At 37.7% G+C, this 20523-nt stretch overlaps 1 protein-coding gene across 1 annotated transcript in view; it reads right to left on the bottom strand.

Annotated features, from left to right (window-relative positions):
* Window positions 1-608: 608 nt before the first annotated feature.
* The window catches only part of LOC143596161 (putative RING-H2 finger protein ATL21A), a 28213-nt gene continuing 8298 nt past the window's right edge, over window positions 609-20523 (bottom strand). The window contains exons 2-3 of the mRNA XM_077075008.1: window positions 8712-9114; window positions 609-1032 (exon numbers count right to left, since the gene is read on the bottom strand). Of these exons, the coding sequence (XP_076931123.1) occupies window positions 638-1032; window positions 8712-9114 (798 nt within the window). The 3' untranslated portion in view covers window positions 609-637. The remainder of the gene's footprint in view (window positions 1033-8711; window positions 9115-20523) is intronic.

Genomic DNA, 20523 nt, shown 5'->3' on the forward strand with positions numbered 1-20523 from the left:
ATGTGAGGGGGCTTGTGAATTAGGAGTGGGGATTATTTGGAGAAAAAAAAAGACAAAACTGCCCCTCACGTGAGGGGCATGCTGATGGGTTTAACAAGGCTTAACGAGGTTAGTGTAGTCGGGTTTAATTGCAAGTGAAATGAAACCACAGGGACGAAAATCACAAATTTGAAACTATTGGACTAACACCGAATATTTAGATAAACCACAGGGACGAAAACAGCAGTTTACTCTAAGAATGCGTTTATCTTGGTAACTCGCTCTAAGAATGTGTTATCTTGGTAACTCGGGGTTTTTTAACCTAACTTGTAAACTTGAAGCATTTGATGAATGTTGATAAAAGTAATTTCTGATATGTAAGTTAAATTGAAATGATTTAATTACGGTATAACTAACTAGAAATGTTGAGTTAGTGTGACAATAAACAAGATACCCCTAATTTATATGGCTTTTCTTAACTATGATAATCATGAGGAGTTGAGGACCATATTGAATCCCATGAAAAACCACCTAACTAGCACTTAAAACAATATATGACTAATTGCCTATGTTTGGTATGCACAAAGACTACTTTTTTTTGTAGTCAAAGAATTCAAAAAAGTTGATAACGAAGATAAGGTGTAACCAAAACCAACTTTCATGGCGAGTTCCTACATATAGGGCAAGTTGCGTTCAACTTAAGCCACTGGTCTATACAACCTGCATGAAAATAATGATTACATTCAGGGATCGTTCTTAACGTGTCTTTAGGTTCATATTTAGAAAGACATATCGGACAAGTGTCGTCGTCTTTAGGCAGCCTACGACTCTCTCCAAGAATTGTCTTCGTGTAGGACTCGATTATGGACATATCCAATCCTGTTGAGGCACGTTGTCGTGGAGCCATTGTGATAGAAAATACATCAATGTTTTGGTGTAGACTCTGATTGTATTCCCTTCTTTTGTCAGCAATGTACCATACAACCGCAACGATACATATTAATATCGACACAACAATGGCTAAGATTAATCCGTACATACTCCTTCGAATCCCTGTATATAGAAAAATCATCACTTCTTTTATTAAAAACATGTGATTTTTAGTGCATGTTGTATGAACTAATCAAAATCTATTTTAAGGGGTTGTTTGCCATCACCTTTTAAAACTAACTATTTGATCATTGAGTTTTCAAGTTTAACAATTGGTTTCTAATACATATGTAATTTAATCATTAGCGTTTGTTTAGAAAATTTTGTTGATCAGTTTCTATAATCGATGATATAATGTAAACAAGGAAATATGTAATACCTGTTAATCCAGTGATGTTTGAGATTGACATCTTCTTAATCTGATCGAGTTCCCCTTTAGGGTGTATGGTTAGGATGGAGATTAGGTGTTCTTGATGAACACGATTTGAGGGAGAGAGGTAGGGGATGATTCTTATGGTGTTATTATTCATCATTAGTTATTAACCTCTCTAATAAGCTCTCTATATATACACCCAAGGGGAAACCCTATTAATGTTAGTAAGGGTAATTCCGTCCATCAAGGATTTACCAGTTATAAACATAAGGTTATTTAGGTCAATGATCAATAATAAGATAAATAATTATAAGGGCCATATATAAAATATATATAAAATATATATTTATTCTAACATTCTCCCACTTGGCCTAGTAATTATTTATTATGAGCATTAGATTAGTCTGATCAGAGGTTAATACTCATTTTAGTTCTAAACCCAAATTGCAGCAGAGAAATACAGTCGTTGAATCAATATTCGACTCAGGACCCCCATTAATCATACTACAACTCAAATTTAAAACCTAACTTTAGGATCAAATTGACAAATAAGCCCTTACCGTTGATTTGTATAATTAGTGTCTATACGTCTTTAGGCATGCATGAACGTATTTAGAGACAAAACAAATTTTCAACGTGAGGAAAAATTAATAATTAATCATTCATAGTACGATACGCAGTTGCGCTTGGTCATTGGTAAAACCCGTCTCTATTATTGGCCATTTAGGAGACTTATGGGTGACAGACCTTTAATTAGTGGATCCATAAGCATATCATGAATGCATTCGATACAAAAGTTTAGTTTCCTCTATTTGTTCTTAAGTCATAAGCGAACAATAATTTAGACTTGTATCGAATTCTAATGCAGCTCCGCTTGAACTGTTACTGTTCAAGAAATAAGGGTAGCTGACTTTATCACAATAAGTCTTCAATATTGGATTTATATGAAGTTAATAAATTATGAGTCAACTGATAAAGTTTTCCAACAACATTTAGTGACACGTTGCGTTATGATCAGCAACATATTATATCATTATAACTTAGGTCGTTGTTATCAGTTAGTTAGGACTCCTTCATGAGATAGTAATGTCTGCTGACATAAGGATATACCCAGAAGTTGACAAAGTTAGAATATTAGTAGTCAACCGTTTTTTTTTTTAGTTCTCACTTCTTCTTCTTTAAATTATTGTGTCTCGTTTCTTAGAGATATTGTGATATTTTATCAGATGCTTCACAATAGAAATAATTAGTCTAGTGTTTAGCAATGTGACCAATATCTAAACGAGTATAGATTTGAACCTTCTTAAGGCATCTAATTAATGATGCATAAGGAAATAATCTCATTTATCCTATTAGCCTCTAAAGGAGAGCAATATTGTATGTTACAAGTGTAAGGACCCGTTTCATGTAAAACATATAAAACTAATGAGTCTATCTCGGTGTATTTTGATAACTATTAAATAAGAGGTATCTCCGTGATTGATTAGGTCAAGATATGCGTTAACAATACTTTGACTCATGTAACATATACTTGTCAAAAGAATGTCATCTATATAAGGACAAGTTTACATTAGTTGCTCCCACTCATCTTGAGGTAGGTAAATCAATCCACTTAGTTCTTGATGAAGAGAGTTGCATTATGATTTCATTATTGATTCTTGCATCAACCCATACATGGATTTTATTGACTTACAAACTAAGTGTTCTTAACCTTCAGTTTAGAACTTACAGGTTATTTTACGAACATGTAGGCCAGTGTTAGGGAAAGTTGTTTTAATGTTCATGTAATGTAGCTCTAAATTATTATAAGCTACTAGAACAGTGATGATCCTCAATGTAACCTTTTGTAAGACAAGGAACTAGGTTCTTTGATAATTTATTCCCTCTTGAGTATACCTTTATCAATCAATCATACCTTTAGTGTATTAACGTTATTCATTCAGATTTAGTTTAGTAATGACTACCTTTTAGGTAATTCAACCAAATCCCAAACGTTATACTATTTTAGAAGATTGATTGATACTAATGGTTTAATTAGAAGAGGTAGGATCATTAAACCTTCCAAAATCCATTTAATCTTTAGTCAGGTAGGGTACATAATCATCAAAGTTAGTAGGCCTTTGAGACCTAGATGACCTCCTGAGTTGATTATTGGGTTTATAAGGAGTTTCATATTTTCAGGTATATTAGGAGCAATATTAGTTTCTAAGTATGTAAGAGTTGGTGCAGTATGGTGTACAAGAGGTGTAATCGGAGTTAAAGTAAGCGACAATCTCTCCCCCCGCGTCTTGTACTTAGCCAAGTTATGATAAGGACTTTTACTGCTCCTACTGACCTTAGAAATATGTAAGAATTCAGCATGCTTAGGGTCAACATCAGAAGACCAAAAAAAATTCTAATTGAGGATTATATTAATTAGTCTTGGTAAGAAATCTAAGTTTTCCCATATTTAGGTATCCAACAAAATTTGTTAGGAGTAACATTAAATGTTAATGAGACAAGATATAATGGAGCAGTGTCTTATACAAGGGATGTTTTATGAGGTAGATTAAGTTGTTTCTCCCCCATCTCTTGCATATAAGGACACTCAGTGCTCCCACTGATCTTTTAGGCCTCTAAAAGTCCATACAAGTTTTGGCAATTCATGTCATAGGAAAATTTCATACATTTTAGACTTGATTTCCTTATTGTCCATATTTCATAAGAAATTTTAAGGACATATTTAGAAGAAATACTGATAAGTATATATGAATTGATTTCTTTAAAGAACTTGTCCAGTAGGAAACAGATTGGATACAAGTTGATATTTTTCTAAGCTCCACTAATAGCAGTGAATTATAACTTATGGTGGACCTCACTTACTCCCTTTATCCAGTTTATATTTAGGGCATTTAACACATGCTTTCAAATCACTAAGAATGAGATTTAATGGCAATTCATCCTTTGTCAACCGAGTCATGATTTCTCATGAAAATTTTGGTCTTAATGGATGAAGTACGTAAGTCTCATTTATCTTTTGTTAAATTCTCATTTCTATGATAACAAAAGGTTGTGAAATTTGTAGCATCGCTTAGTTTTATCTTATAAGGTTTCTATTCAGATAATAACAACCGATAATATGATAGTTTTAGTTAGTAGTGACTTTGTTTTGGTCATTTAAAACCTTATAACAGTCAAAATGTAGCTTTAGTATTGATACTAAATTCTGAGTAAACTCTAGAATGTTTAAGGTATCATAAAGCTTAATACAAAACAGCTTTTATGGTTCTTACAACCTTAACATTAAATGAGTCACTGACTCTCATCTTAATTATTATCGATTTCTGATAAGGAAACGTATAAAACTAAACTCAACTAACATGTGTTAATAGGGATATTAATATTAGTGGAGTTAAATATCATTAATTGGTAACTACCTTTCTTAGCCAACTGTTCCCTTGAGGTATGGATAGTCTCTTTGCTCGTGCCTAGTCTAATGGCATGATTTTGCAGTGAGACTTTCCCTTTGAGAACTTAGAGTTGGAAGCAGTACTTGTATTTTGTTTCAAGACTTTAGAACTATCCTCTTTTAAGGTTTAGTGGTAGTAAGGTGAATAACATTTGATTTTCAATTTTAGGCATTCCTTTTCCTGTACATATATTGCTAGCAACACACTCAGTTTCCTTTAGTACTTCTGAGTGTTATAGTTGATTCTTAAGGCATCTAATTGTACTGGTGGAAAAGTAATACACTGAAAAGACTTCATTAAGTTCCATGTATAAGCTCTCAGTTTATGGGTCATGGAATTAAATATTAGGATGTATTCACAAATGCCAATTAACCTTTTTATTTAGAATTAGAGTGTTTTGCATGCATCTTAGGAATTGTTTTGATTCTATTATTTCCATAGAAAAAAAAAACGTTAGTCTTAGGAATTTTAGAATCCGTAATTGCTCACCTGATAGGAATCATGTAAGGAATTCTTGATTATCATAAGAGACATATTTATTTATCCCACTGATTATGCTCAAGTGTTTTTCTGTAATACTTTTATCAGAATGAGCAGTAAGAATTTCAAGTCTTTAAGGATAATCAAGACTCAAAAGGGCAAATTTTATAAGAACCTTTTAGAAGCAAAACTCTTCTTAGGTTTTGTAATAAGAGTGGATGATTTAGGTTTGAGATTCAAACTTTATAGAAGAATTTTAGAGTGATTTATGTTATGGGTAATCTAATAAGGCAGACTGAAATTAGGATCATTAATGAAGGATCATTATGAAGATGTGATAATTTTAAGTATAACACCAAAATTAATTTTATTATACTTAAATAAAATAGATCACCGTTGGGCAGAAAATGTATTATTTAAGTATAAAATTCTTGTGCGAAAATAATTGTAACAAATCACCGTTGGGCAGAATTGGAACAATCAAGTTGTTATGCACAAGGTAAGTTTGCAATACATAAATGTAACAAATCACCGTTGGGCAGAATTGAGACATTTAAGGTATTTAAGGCAAAGTTAATGTCATTTGAGTATCTAGCAATTTTAGGATACTCATCTTTTAGATGACTATGCTTAGTTAGACTAAAACAACTTTGTTAAGCTACCACATCACCATTGGGCAGAAGTGAACTCATGAAGTGTTGTTTAAGTTAAGCAAAACTAAAGTCATGCGAATGTCTGATAACGTTAGGACATACACTTTTAAGTGACATACTTAATTAGACTTAAATAACAATATTAGGTTACACATCACCGTTGGGCAGAAGTGAACTATAAGTGTTATTTAAGTTAAGTAATTTAACGGAGCAGGGCCCCTTAATCAGTTAGGTTATATATAAGGGTTTCTGATCATTTCGCAACATGTAAGATATAAGTAAAGTTGCGATTTCTTCGAAGTGATGTTGCGAATTTGGTTAGGGGATTTTAGATGTTGCGAACAGTGCAGTCATAAGTAATGTTGCGATTGATGTTTTATAAGAGATGTTGCGAATGATGTTGTTATGAGAAATGTTGCGAATGGAGTTGTTGTGATGTAATCAGCATTGTTGCGATTTAAAGCACTCGCAACATAATTGTTGCGATTAAGAGTACTCGCAACATCCTGTGATTTTATGGGCTGATCGCAACATCAATAGGTAATACTCGCAACATCTTGCAAAATTAGCTCGTCGCAACATCTTAAGTAATACGCAACATCTTAAGGTTCGCAACATTAGTGACTTTTCGCAACATATGTCCCTTCGCAACATTCTGTGATGCTAGGTTCTGATCGCAACATAATTAGTGGACATTCGCAACATGTTACTCGCAAGATAATATGTAATTCTCGCAACATCATGCGATTTCGCAACATTTCATTTGTTGCGATTAGAGTCCAGTTGTTGCGAATAGATGCCTTGATTCGCAACATTAGCAGAATTCGAAAAGAATAATCAACCTGATAACCTTTTCCTAATTTTAAGGGATTTGGGAGATTCTGTTATAAAGTTTTAGATTATCTCAAAATTTAATAAGATTTCAAAATTATATCTTTTATCTTATTTAAAAGATTTTGAAATTAAACTTAGAGATAATATTATCTCTTTAAAGTTTTAGATTATCTCTAATTTTAATAAGATTTCAAAATTATATCTTTTATTTTATATTAAAGATTTTGAAATTAAACTTAGAGATAATATTATTTCTTTAAAGTTTTAGATTATCTCTAATTTTAATAAGATTTCAAAATTATATCTTTTATTTTATTTAAAAGATTTTGAAATTAAACTTAGAGATAATATTATCTCTTTAACAGATTTCATTTTCCCAAGTTAATCCTAATTAAGGTTAGTTTTCGAAAATTATGATGTTCTTCAAGAACATCTTCGAAAAAAAAAAAACAAGAACAGTTTCAAGAATTTTACGAAACTGTTTTCGATTATATTATCAGATTTAATACTGGAATCGAAATCTGAAAGTTTTGTAAAACAGATTTCGAAAATAATCAAGTTTTTATAATGAACAGGTTTTAATCAGACCTAACAATTCGTTAGAAGTAATACGAACATCAGATCCAATCAGTTTTATGATGATGATCAAAACCGTAAACATAAGGGTTTTAATCAAAAACTCGTTTCCTATTTTAATTCCAGTTTTTTATGGACATCGAAGAAACTGATTAATCAACATCATGCTCTGATACCACATGTTGATCAGTTTCTATAATCGATGATATAATGTAAACAAGGAAATATGTAATACCTGTTAATCCAGTGATGTTTGAGATTGACATCTTCTTAATCTGATCGAGTTCCCCTTTAGGGTGTATGGTTAGGATGGAGATTAGGTGTTCTTGATGAACACGATTTGAGGGAGATAGGTAGGGGATGATTCTTATGGTGTTATTATTCATCATTAGTTATTAACCTCTCTAATAAGCTCTCTATATATACACTCAAGGGGAAACCCTATTAATGTTAGTAAGGGTAATTCCGTCCATCAAGGATTTACCAGTTATAAACATAAGGTTATTTAGGTCAATGATCAATAATAAGATAAATAATTATAAGGGCCATATATAAAATATATATTTATTCTAACAAATTTATGATAAAATATTAAAAACTACTATGAAAATCTCACTATTTGAGTGATGCTATACAAACACCACCCTAGAAGGTGTATATAAGGCATGTTTCACACATACATGTCATATGATATCATATGAGCCATATGATATGACGAGAAAAGGTTGTACACACAATATGGTATGATGAAAAAAGTCATACGTCCAATATGACTTTGTCAATTACAAGTCTATCATTCTATGACTTTATCATAATCACAATCAGTTATTTATGTGTCAGCCAAACATGTTATATGTAAATCGTATGATTCGACTAGGGATGCAAACGAGCCGAGCCGCTCGCAAGCTACTCGAAATCGGCTCGTTAAAAAACTCGATCAAGAGCTTAATTGAGCCTGAGCCTGAGCCCGAGCTTGAGCTTTAAAATAAGCTCGTTTAATAAACGAGCCCGAGCCCAAGCTTCACTTATCGAGCTCAAGCCGGCTCGCGGGCCTAAACTAGCCTGTCATTTATGTAATTTTTTTAAAGTATTTACTTAATAATTATTAATTAGTATGTATAATGTTATGAAAAAAATAAATATAAATAACTAAATAATATATATTATTTTATACATAAAATTGTAATAGAAAAAATATATAAAAATAGTTATAATTAAATAAAAAATAATTGATAAATAATAAATGAGCCGAGCTCGAGCTTGAAAATCTACTCAAGAGCCAAGCTCAAGCTTGAGCTCTGTGTAAGTTAAATGAGCCGAGCTCGAGCCTAATCGAGCTCGGGTTCCGCTCAACTCGTTTGCACCCTAGATTCGACAAACACCATCTCATATATTTTTCATTTTTTTTTAAATTAGATTAGTTGTAAAATTAGTTACCTCCAAAAGAACCAAAGCAAGCAGTTTCTCCATCACTTCCTTTCATTCCACACATTCTACCTTCAATCTCACACAATCTACAAAACGGTGTAACCCACATCAACTCCATTTCCACCTTAACGCCATCATACCACCTAATCGGCACCGAGATCACCGCCATATCCTGGCAATGCTCCGGCACCTCACCTTCCTGAATCGATCCAATCACAGCAATAACCGAATAATTCACACTATCCAGGCACCGTAACGCCACTGCAGGAAACATATAATCAAAATCAGGCTTTCGCAACGAACAATTGTAAAATGTATGACTCCTAATGCTGCTGAAATCGAAAGGTGTCCCGGTTAAACTGAATTCGACTATCCGATTAGGCCCGCAGAACTCGGGATTAATATAAATGATCTGCAGATCATAATCAACACTTTAATATTGGATTACAATATATAGAGATAACCTTGGAATACAGTATTTAAGGTTTTACTATCGTGCTTATGATTGATCAATCAGTCTTTTATAGTGTTTAAGCCTGTAAACGAACTGAACGTTAAGTGAATTGTTCGTGAACCGTTTGGCAGGAAGTTTGTTTATTTAAATAAACGAAAACGAACATGAAAACATGTTTCGTTCATTCATTTATGTCCACTTTTTAATGTTTTATGTTTAGGGTTGCTCTCTGTAGGTTCCGGACGGATCGTACACGGGATGTCTCTAACAACGCAGGTGCGGAATCCCTGCGTAGGTAGATACGAGTGTAGAGTATATAGAGATCGAACACACAAGCAATAAACCAACCACGTTATATTGATAACAAACACGTGACCCGAGGTCACCGTTACAGATTATGACAAGTAACTCGGTTACTGAAAACTGAAACGAAAACCCTAAACGAACAACCTTAAACTGTTTCGTCTGAAACAGTATATAAACACGACAACTTCGCCACAGGCGAAGTTGTCAATAACTTCGCTGATTCAACAAGTTCGCCATAGCGAACTTGTTGACAACTTCGCGCATTACAAAACAAACATAAACAAAACATAATTACATTACAGACTCGATTACAAATGCTAGACTATGAACTACTGACATACATGTACCAACAGACTCCCCCTTGGCAGTAGCTTCATATCTTGATCTTCAAATCTTGAGTCTTGTAATCTTTACCTCTACGCGTGCGCCCCTTCTCTCACACATACCGACACTACCCTTTGATATTTCCTAGCTTGATCCTTCCAAGCAGGAATGTAGAAGATCTTCTTCTCGTTGAGCACTTTCAAATCATCCTTCGATAGATTAACAAGATGCATCGGGTCGTACACCCGAAGTACTTCTTGTTCATCCTCATCTTCCATTACCGCCTCAGCTGTCTCACAATCCACGTACCACCATTTTAAATCTTTTAGGACGTTCTTGGGCATAACTTTCATCGGTACTTCTTTCAAATGACGGACTGGTTTATACTTCATTACCATCCAAGGTTTGCCGTCAGCCCTCATTCCACGATCTTTGTCTTCTATCAACTTTCCTTTTTGAGGTTTTAGGAGTTCAAACTTTTTGTCTTTAATGGCTTCTTTCCAGACGATCTTCCCAATGATTCTTGCCATATCATCATTACTTCTATTGATCAGCCCCAATCTCGCTAAATCTCTCACCTCACATTCTGGTAAGGAATTCAGAGATCTCAACAATCTCTTAAAGTACTGAATGCCGTCGTACCGTTTGATCACAAATAGTTTCAGCTCTTTGTCGTACAACCAGCATATGATTCCTTTCTTTGACTCTGCATAGCCCTTTATATTATAAGTCTTTCTGAACATTTTTGGCACTGCAGGCTTCTTGGTTTTAACAAACCACTGAGCACAGCCTTCTTTCCAGTTCGGCTGCTCCTCCCATACTGTATCTTCTATCACACTCTCATCCCCCAATTCTGATCTCTCAACAGCTGGAATCTCATGTTCCACTGACTCATCTACAATCTCACCTTCTTCTAACACATCTTCCACATTAATCTGTTCTCCAATCCTCTCAATCTCATCCATAGGCAACACGTCATCATCATCCATCAACTCATCGTCCTCCTCCTCATCCAACTCCTTCAACGCATCAATAACGTCTTCAACATCAGCGTCGTCATCCACAACTACAACATCATCACCATCTGCATTTGTAGACTCCCCCTCAGTTGTGGAAGCTCCAAGAGCCTGAGAGGTTCTTGGCAGCTCATCACCTGCACCTGAAGGTGCATTGGGATCATCGTCATGATCTTCTCGTCTTTTCGTTCTCAACTCATCGCCCCTACACGTCTTCTCCCCCTGAGATGCCAAGTAATCCTTGAAGGCATCTATTATTCGTCCATGTTCTACCAGGAGGGCAGCTTGTAGTCGATTGGATTCCACTAGGCGGTCAATAGTCTTTGACTGTTCAGCAACAATCCGCTCTAGCGAAAGAATCCTCTCGGTATCTGAAGTAGGCAATGGAGTTGGTGGAACATCAGCAGAAGTGACCGCAGGTGGTACACTTGGTAACCCTGCTGTAGAGGTGATTGTCGACTCCACAAACCGTGCAACTACCACCGGTGGATTAAGCGGTTGAGGTGGTAGGGACACAATTGTTGGTGCCGACGTCTCGATCGCTGAAACCTGTGCAGTAGTAGGAATAAGAGACATACCAGATAGGGCAGGTGGAGCAAAACGTACTAGTCTTGAAGATTCTCCAGCTCCCGAACCTATCCCTCTCTGTTCTCTTCTTGAGCGTCTTAGCACAATCTGTACTGCCTCCTCTTCATCCACTTCATCCTCATCCTCCCCCACAGTTCTCGGCCTCTTTCCCGTAGTCCTTTCACGAGACACCATAAGTCTTCTTGCCTCAGCAAACGTCTCGTCTAGATCAGAGTCAGCTACCGAAGTAGCTGCTCTGGTAACATCCATAAACTGAGGACCCGAGACATCCATATCAAACAAACCATGTCCACTAAAAGCAGCATCTAGATCAACGTTTTCAGCAGTGGACACAGCCTGAGATATAGTAGCTGGCACAGCAGCAGAAGATACAACAGGCGCAGCTGATACAGCATGAGGTGCTGCCGCCTGATGTGGTTGCGGATCCCTGAACTCGTCCCCTCCTGCAGGAACATACTCCGGGTTAATGAGATACCCGAAAAGTGGAGTATGCCTGGGACGCCGCTCAGGGTTGCTTCGAGTGCTCGACGTTCTGCACTGAGCAAAGATACGTTTTGTTACGCACTCAACGTATCTGATAGGGCGTCTTTGCGGTACAGACGGAGCGACATGATTGATAATCATTTGTAGGAACCGAGGATACATAATAAAACGCTCGCGCGCCGTCGCCCGTCTCTGACGATCAATCTCGTAAAAGATTAGCTGACTAAACGAATATCTGCGGTTGTAAGTCAGCGCAATCATAGCCGATTGCATCGTCGCACCCATTCCATCTGTTCCTGCCTTTCTGCCGGACATGCATACTATCAACACATGCATCAAAAAGCGCCATTGATCCAGCAGAAAGCCTTTCCTCCTCTGCGAGTCCCCCATCGGACCCGAATAACCCATCCTTAAGTAAGCTCCGTCACGGAAAGGAGCTACGAATTCCGTTGGGTCGTCTCTCGTTTCATTACCGAACTGCAGAGCCAACCGTATGTCTTCCGAGGAAAACTGTATGTCTTGACCATTGACAGTTGCTCGCATCACTGGAGGCTCAGGTCTGCAATCATAATACACCGTCTGCCAGAAATCTTGAATGTTGGGCAGAGATATGGGTAGTGTATTAGTGATCGCGTGAAAAACTCGTGATCGTTGGAGAAATGTGATAATCTCCCTATAGTCTTCAACGCCTCGTGCGTCAGGATCCAAAGTGATGTATTGGTTATGGGCTGGGAAGAATTGTCGTTGCTCATCACCATCATCACCTCCAGTACCTCCAACAGCAGCCATATCTGCACAAAACAAATCAAGTTAGAGACCATATAATCATCTCACAAGTTCGCTGTGTACCATATGCGAAGTTGTGATGTACAGGCGAATTTATAGTTGAGGCGAAGTTGGGAACAACTTCGCTTCATCTGTAAGTTCGTCTATAAACTTATAAAAAATTTGAAATAGGCGAAGTTATGTTCAAGGCGAAGTTATGGATAACTTCGCCATAGGCGAAATTAAGCTTCAAGCGAAGTTGTGGATAACTTCGCTGAAGGCGAACTTAAGCCACTGGCGAAGTTGAGAATAACTTCGCGTAAACCTTAACTTCGCCTGAATCTGAAACGGCGACTGTTCAGATTCAAACAAGGTTTATCCGATGATTCGGACCGATTTAACGATCTAACAATGAAGTCCAACATATTTCAATGGTGTTAGGACGAAAAGGTCGTCCATGAACACGTAACGTGAGGTCGGAAAACTTGGTTTCTAAGGTTCGACGACCCGAGGTCTCGAACCGGTTAGAACTATAACGAGAAAGATATTGACCAACATACCGTCAATGAGTACTAGAAACTGAAATCAAGGATCGAAATCGAAGATAACAAGATCGCGGATAATCAGTTTTTGATATTATCTTCGCCGGAAAGTTTCAATATATGTTACTGTTCCCGTTAGAAATTCCTTATATAGGGCTGAGTTGGTTCAGGCGAAGTTACGCATAACTTCGCCAAGGCGAAGTTAAGCACAACTTCGCCGAATTCAACAACTTCTCCCGTAATTTTCAAAATCAGCCCTTTAAGTTTGAATAATCCTGAATTTAACCTTAGAAATTACCAAAAAGAGTTAAACAAATATGATCAAGACCCAGTAACCAACAATAAAATAATATAACTACAAAAACTAAAAAAATCTTAGAAAAATTTTAACGAAATAAGGGATCAAATTTCAGTCTAGTCAGGGACCACTACGTTTTAGAAAAGATCCTAACAGGAATCATACTAACGATGTGACTGTCACTTAGATCCGTGTTTGGCTGTATTATGACATAGAGACACAGGTTGTAAGCATGTAAATAACGTAAATGGTTTTCATCGTTTCTGTGATACGGATTAAGGTTCAGTTAAGCTCAAAAATTTAAGTTGGCAACATCTCAGAGATAATGATGTCTTCTATCTATTCTCAAAGCGTATTTGGCTTTACCCAAGTCACCCCGAATTGACTTCGACCCATAGTGTCTGATTAACTTGTATATACTCGTTGATTGCTTCCCGTTCTCTTCTTACTCCAGACATGAGAAGTCTTGATTGTAACTATGTCTCATAAGTACTAAAAATATACATGTTTTTTTTTTTTTTTTTTTTTTTTTTTTTTTTAACCAAACATTCTTATTGACTTCGGAGTATTAAACTACTGCAAGTCCCGAATCTGGATCACTGCAGTGTCTTGAAATGCTTTCTTCACGGGAATCAGATTACTCAGGGGCTCGTGTATGACTGGGTAGTCGCTTTTCTGCCTATCATTCGGAAAGATATGTGTGAAGACATTCAAAACTCTTAAGGAGTTTCCACGTAAATTCGAGTAGTTTAAGTTAGTATCACATACCCTTTTACGCACCATAAAAATTACCACGACATACAATGACTGTTCTAAAGCCTTTTAAGCCTAATAACTTCACTAGTTAAGCACACACGATTAGTATATATATCATTTTCCAAGGTTGGATCAATTTTCTGTTAAACACAGCATAGAACTTCATACGAAGTAACAGACTTGAAAATTAATTTCATTTCCCCTAAAAAAAAACTTTAAATTCAATCGCCCCAATCACGTCAAAGTCGTCAGGTAAACGGCTATCCTGAAGATCCAATGGATCAACTGGACCGACCACATACAAGTATGTGTCCTTTTTACTAAGTATGACCGACTAATTTTCAGCAACTGAAAGAACACACGTCATAGTTGCCCCGGTCACTTTCAGTCTTCCGGTTAATGGCTATCCTCATTCTCTAATTTGAAACGAGGACCAAAACATATCCTAGGATATGTCCATCAAACTGAGGTAACCGACTAATTTTAAGCAAAAATGACCCATGTTTTTCTTTTTTTTTTTTTTTTTTTTTTAAATCAAAGACATGGTTACTCGGGATTGATCATCCCGTTTAGCTCAATTAGGTTTTGAAATCTGGATTTATCAAACGCTTTTGTAAACAAGTCAGCAAAATTTTCAAGTGTATCAACTTTTTCGATCTTGATCAGTTTCTTCTCAGCACAATCCCGTATGAAGTGATGACGAATGTCAATATGCTTAGTTTTACTGTGCTTCACGGGATTGTTAATTACTGAGATGGCGGCAGTGTTATCAATTAAAATAGGAGTAAGTAAGAAATTCAGACCATAGTCGCGCAATTGTTGCTGAATCCACAAAACCTGAGAGCAGCAGTTGGATGCTGCCATGTATTCAGCTTCGCATGTTGAAATTGCAACTGATGTCTGTTTCTTGCACTGCCAGGAAACTAATCTTCCTCCAAGAAACTGACAGCCTCCTGTTGTTGACTTCCGACTCTGATTACAGCCACCATAATCAGAATCTGTATACGCCACCAGTTCAACGTCTCCTCCCTTTGGGTACCACAACCCTAGTTTCGGCTTGCCCTTAAGATACCGCAAAATCCTCTTCACACCTTTCATGTGAGATTCCTTTGGGTTTGCCTGAAAACGAGCACAAAGACAAACAGAAAACATTATATCGGGCCTAGAAGCAGTTAAATACATTAATGAACCTATTATCGCCCGATACAGAGTAGGGTCCACATCTGCGTCACCATCTGATTCAGCGCCCAATTTGTGATTGACGCAGATTGGGGTGTCATATGGAGAACTGTCCTCCATCTTGAATCTCTTCAGCACATCATGAACATACTTTGTTTGATGAATGAACATCCCATCCTTCTTCTGATCAACCTGCAATCCTAGAAAGAAGGTTAGTTCACCCATAGCACTCATCTCGAATCGTTTCTTCATGACAGCCTCAAAATCCTGACACATGGATACTCTTGATGCAGCAAAAATGATATCATCCACGTAGACTTGAACCAGTAAGAAGTCACATCCTTCTCTCTTCACAAACAGCGTACTGTCAATCAATCCCCTTTCAAAACCATTTTCCAGCAAGTAGTCCGATAACGTTGAATACCAGGCACGAGGTGCCTGATGTAACCCATATAACGCCTTGCTCAACCTGTATACGTGATCCGGAAAGTCTGGGTCAGGAAAACCCGGAGGTTGCTCAACAAACACAACCTCATCAACTTTCCCGTTAAGAAACGCGCTCTTCACATCTAACTGAAACACCTTCATCTTTTTAGATGCAGCAAACGCCAAAAACAATCGAATCGCTTCTAACCGGGCAACAGGAGCGAAAACCTCATTGTAATCAATACCCTCTTGCTGATTAAAACCTTTAACAACCAGCCTCGCCTTATTTCTCACGATAATCCCCTTATCATCTCTCTTGCACTTGAACACCCATTTCGTGCCTATAGCATGCACATTCTTTGGTTTTTCAACCAAGGTCCAAACTTCCATTTTCTTGAACTGAGCCAACTCTTCTTGCATGGCTTCGACCCACGAGCTGTCCTTTAAAGCCATTTGATAATTCTTTGGTTCAATTTGGCTTATAAAGCAGGAGTACAAACATTCATTCATTATACCTGTTTCTTTTATACTTGTATAAACACAGGTGTGCTCATTCAAGCTACTTCTGGTTTGTACACTCGAGGACACATCACCTATAACGTTCTCCAATGGGTGATCTTTGTGAATTCTCGTGGTCGGAACAGCACTGACATGTAAATTGTCTTCCAAGTTCGAAGAGATCTCATCTATGGTTGTTTCTGGCTGAGAGTGAAAAGGATTAATAAATTCATCTTCAGTTGAGGCCGCAGGGGTATCGATCGTGTTTGATGTGGAAGGTTGAGATTTCTCAAAAATCTTATGTTGCAATATATTCTCTTCCTCATCAAGTATCATCTTCGTCACAGCTCTTTCGTCTTCTTCAGAAATTTCCAAATTATGTACGTTAAACGACTTAAAAAGTTTAACATAGTCAAACAGCTCAGCAGGTCCATTGCTTGGTTTTGGCGGTTGGTAACTAGTAATGTCGGTGTTACAAACCACCTCCACCTTGCAAGTCGACGTATTGAAGACCCGTCTGTTGGGAGTCCCAACAACATAACCGACAAGGATTCCCTCATCAGCTACTTCACCAAATTTCGAATTAGTCTTCAAAATCGAACAAGGAGACCCAAATGGTTCAAGACCGCACAAGTTGGGCTTCCTTCCGTGCATAAGCTCGTAACAAGTTTTTCCAAGTCTCTTAACGGTTAACACCCGATTCAGAACATAGCAGGCTGTAGCAACTGCTTCAGCCCAGAACATCACAGGAAGCTTTGAGTCTGCCAGCATAGTTCTGGCTCCTTCAATCAACGTTCGGTTCTTCCTTTCAGCTACTCCGTTCTGTTGTGGAGTATACGGAGCGCTGTATTGATGCTCAATACCCTTCTGAAGACAAAAGATTTCCATCTCAAAGTTCTTGAACTCTGTGCCATTGTCGCTTCTGATGAATTTAACTGATTTACTCATGACGTTCTCGACTTTTGTAATTAGATTCTTCACCATCTGAGTCGTCTCGTCTTTCGTTTTCAGAAAATATACCCACGAGTATCGCGAGTAGTCATCAGTGATCACCAAGCAGTAAGAGGTACCTCCTAGACTTTGTACATTCACGGGACCGAAGAGATCCATATGAAGTAGTTCTAGAGTACCGGCAATTGAGTTAATCTTCTTGGTGAGATGGGATTTCTTGTGTTGCTTTCCCTTCTTGCATGCTATACATTTGTCTTCAAAGTTAAAACTTTTTAAGGGAACGCCCATCACAAGCCCATTTTTGACAATGAAGTTCATCTTACGAAGATGAATATGTCCCATTCTCCTGTGCCATAATTCTGATTCTGATTCGCTTGCCTTTGTCATTAAACAGGATTCTCCGGTGGCCATTTCAGTAGATCTCATATCCATCACGTATGTATTCGTTTCACGTGGAGCTTTCATTACTATCCATTCTTCTGGGATATGAAAACCAGGCTTCAATACAATCGCTTCATTCTTAGTGAAATGGACAGTGTATTCTTTATCACAGATCTGCGACACACTCAGCAGATTGTGCTTTAATTCCTCCACAAAATTTACGTTTTCAAGTGTCATTCTCCCATTCGACACAGTTCCTCTACCGGTAATCCTTCCTCCGCTTTCACCAGCAAAACTAACTCTAGCTCCCTGAACAGGTTTTAAGTCTTGCAACAAGTGTTTGTTGCCTGTCATGTGCCTGGAACAGCCGCTATCTACAATCCAAAGATTGTTTGCAGCCCTGTTCAACTGTTCCTGCACAATAAAACAAAGAGTTAGAATCTTGGGACCCAAGACCAATTGGTCTTGGATCGATACGTCCCGTACCCTGGCTTTCTTAAGTTAGCATCAGGATAATTTCTGTAAGTCCTGTTAGGGAATCTCCCTGCAGATTGTGTGTAATGCCTTCCAAACCTTTGAGAATTGAAGGTGCTATATCTTGATATTTGGTTGTAAAACTGAGGTTGGTTTTTATGAAAACTTGAATTCGTTACATTTTGGCATTTTTTAAAGTTTTCATTTTTAGCAGTAACAAAATGACGCTTATACTCAGTTTTATTTGGCTTTACACCTCTTAATTTCGGCTCCAGAGGGCAATCTGCAACTAAATGCCCTAATTTGTTACATCTAAAGCAACACCGACTCTCCAATTTCTTGTCAAATGTTGGTTTGGATGTAGAGGTAGTGTTACCAGCCGTTCGTCTCACATAAGGTGGGACGTACGGATTGAGTGGAGAACTCTTTTTTGAAACTTTATTTTTATCTCCATCGGTGGGTAACCCTACCTTCTCTTTTGTCTGATCAGATTCGGACAACTTATCCGAATCCGATGAGACTGGACTCAAAACAGAATTATTCACATTAGAAACTTTCGAGCTTGTTTCTCCACAGCTAACACTTGGTTTTGTAATCTTGATTGGAGTTGTCTGAGGAACTTCGAAATCGACAGATTTCTGAACACTCGGATTATAAGTATAGTTGTGGTTAAAGGGTGGTGGAACTTCATTATATCCGATTCCTCCCCTCTTTGCAGAGGTACCTGGATCACTCACGAGGTGATCAAGGATGGCTGAGGAATTCCTGAACTGCTCAAGTTTGCGGTTCAGTTCCACCACCTTTACCTGGTGGTCAGCAATCTGTTTATCCCGATCAGCAATCACTTTAGTTTTTTCCTCCAAAACTTCATAACTAAGATCAATTATTTCAATTTTCTCAGCAAGTTTAATTTTTAAGCTTTGAACGTCTTTTTCACATGCTTTTATTTTAATTTTATAACTTGTTTCTCTTGCTTTCGTAAAATGGTGATCTTCTTTAATAGTTTTAAAGTCAGCATCTAAATGGACATACTGATCAGTTATTGTTTTAAGTTGCTCAGACAAATTCTCACAACTAGTACAAATAGTTTTAGGACTTACCTCGGAGCGATTATCTTTGTCATTTGCCATGAAAGCGGTTTCTCCTTCATTTGCTTTCTCAATTTCTTCAACCTTCTCACATTCTTCAGCTTCAGACTCAGCCATGTTTGCTTGCTCACCAGAACCACTTGAGCGTTGATTCCAGTTGTACTCTCCTGCCTCTCTGGTTAACATGGCATTTATCTCTCTGTTAACTCCTGAGTGTTGTGTAGGTCGACCTTGTCCTCGTTCAACCCTCTCATTTCTGCATTCCTTGGCAAAGTGCCCGTACTGTTGACAATTATAGCACCTTACTTTGGACTTGTCGAACCCGGGCCGACCACCAACAAACTTTCTCCCCGTCTTATTCATGAAACGCTTGACTCTCCTCACTATCATGGCCATTTGCCATTGCAAATCCATCTCCTCCAGATCATCAGCATCGATCTGGTCATAATCCTCATCCAGAACAGCAGGGTCCACAATCTTCCCCTGGATGTAGTTTTCATAGGAAGCAATAAATGATGCATAGACTGCAAACTGCTCTTCAGCAGATTTTACACTCATAGGCATCTTGGAATAACTATTGCTAGATGCATTTGCAGAAAAACTACTTGTGGATGCTTGAGGCTTTGAAGTACTAGATCCTCCAGCAACGAAACATACATCACCATTCGTGTTTACAGAAACTTTTCCTTCATGAGACGAGTCAGAGCCTGACTCCCCTTTCGAGTAAAAGGCAGCAGATTCAGGCCTTGAACTTGAGCCTGAGTTAACCTTAGCACCATACATACCAGGGTCTTGTATCTGATCTGTTGGTGTTTCCTTTCGAACCATATTAAGCTCATAAGTTCTGAGCTTGTTTACTGCCGTTTCAAGATCACAATTTGGAAAGTCTCTGTCTTCCCTCATAAGGACGGTGTACATTTCCCACTTCGGTGGGAGAGCATCGAGAAGCTTTTCAACGATCTCTTCTTCTCGGTAAGCAATTGAATAATTGCTGAGCTCTGTCATTAGATGATAGTATCTGGTGATAATATCATCCAGTGATTCGTTCTTCAAAAATTTGAAGACGGAGAACTGGGTTTTTAAGAGTTTGATCTTTGATGCACGTATACCCACATTCCCCTCGAATCTATTTTCAAGAGCATCCCAAAGCTCTCTCGCAGAAGTGTACTTTCGGAACGTATGGAGAACCTCTTGAGGAAGTGCCATTGTTATCGCAGCATGGGCCTTGCTTTCGGCCTCGTACATTTTCTTCTCTTCGTCCTCCATTTTGCTGTACTTCTTAACCACATCGC

Source organism: Bidens hawaiensis, unplaced genomic scaffold (genome assembly GCF_021521415.1).
Source record: "Bidens hawaiensis isolate Kalapana, Puna unplaced genomic scaffold, B.hawaiensis_p1.1 tig00046129_1, whole genome shotgun sequence".
NCBI lineage: Eukaryota > Viridiplantae > Streptophyta > Magnoliopsida > Asterales > Asteraceae > Bidens > Bidens hawaiensis.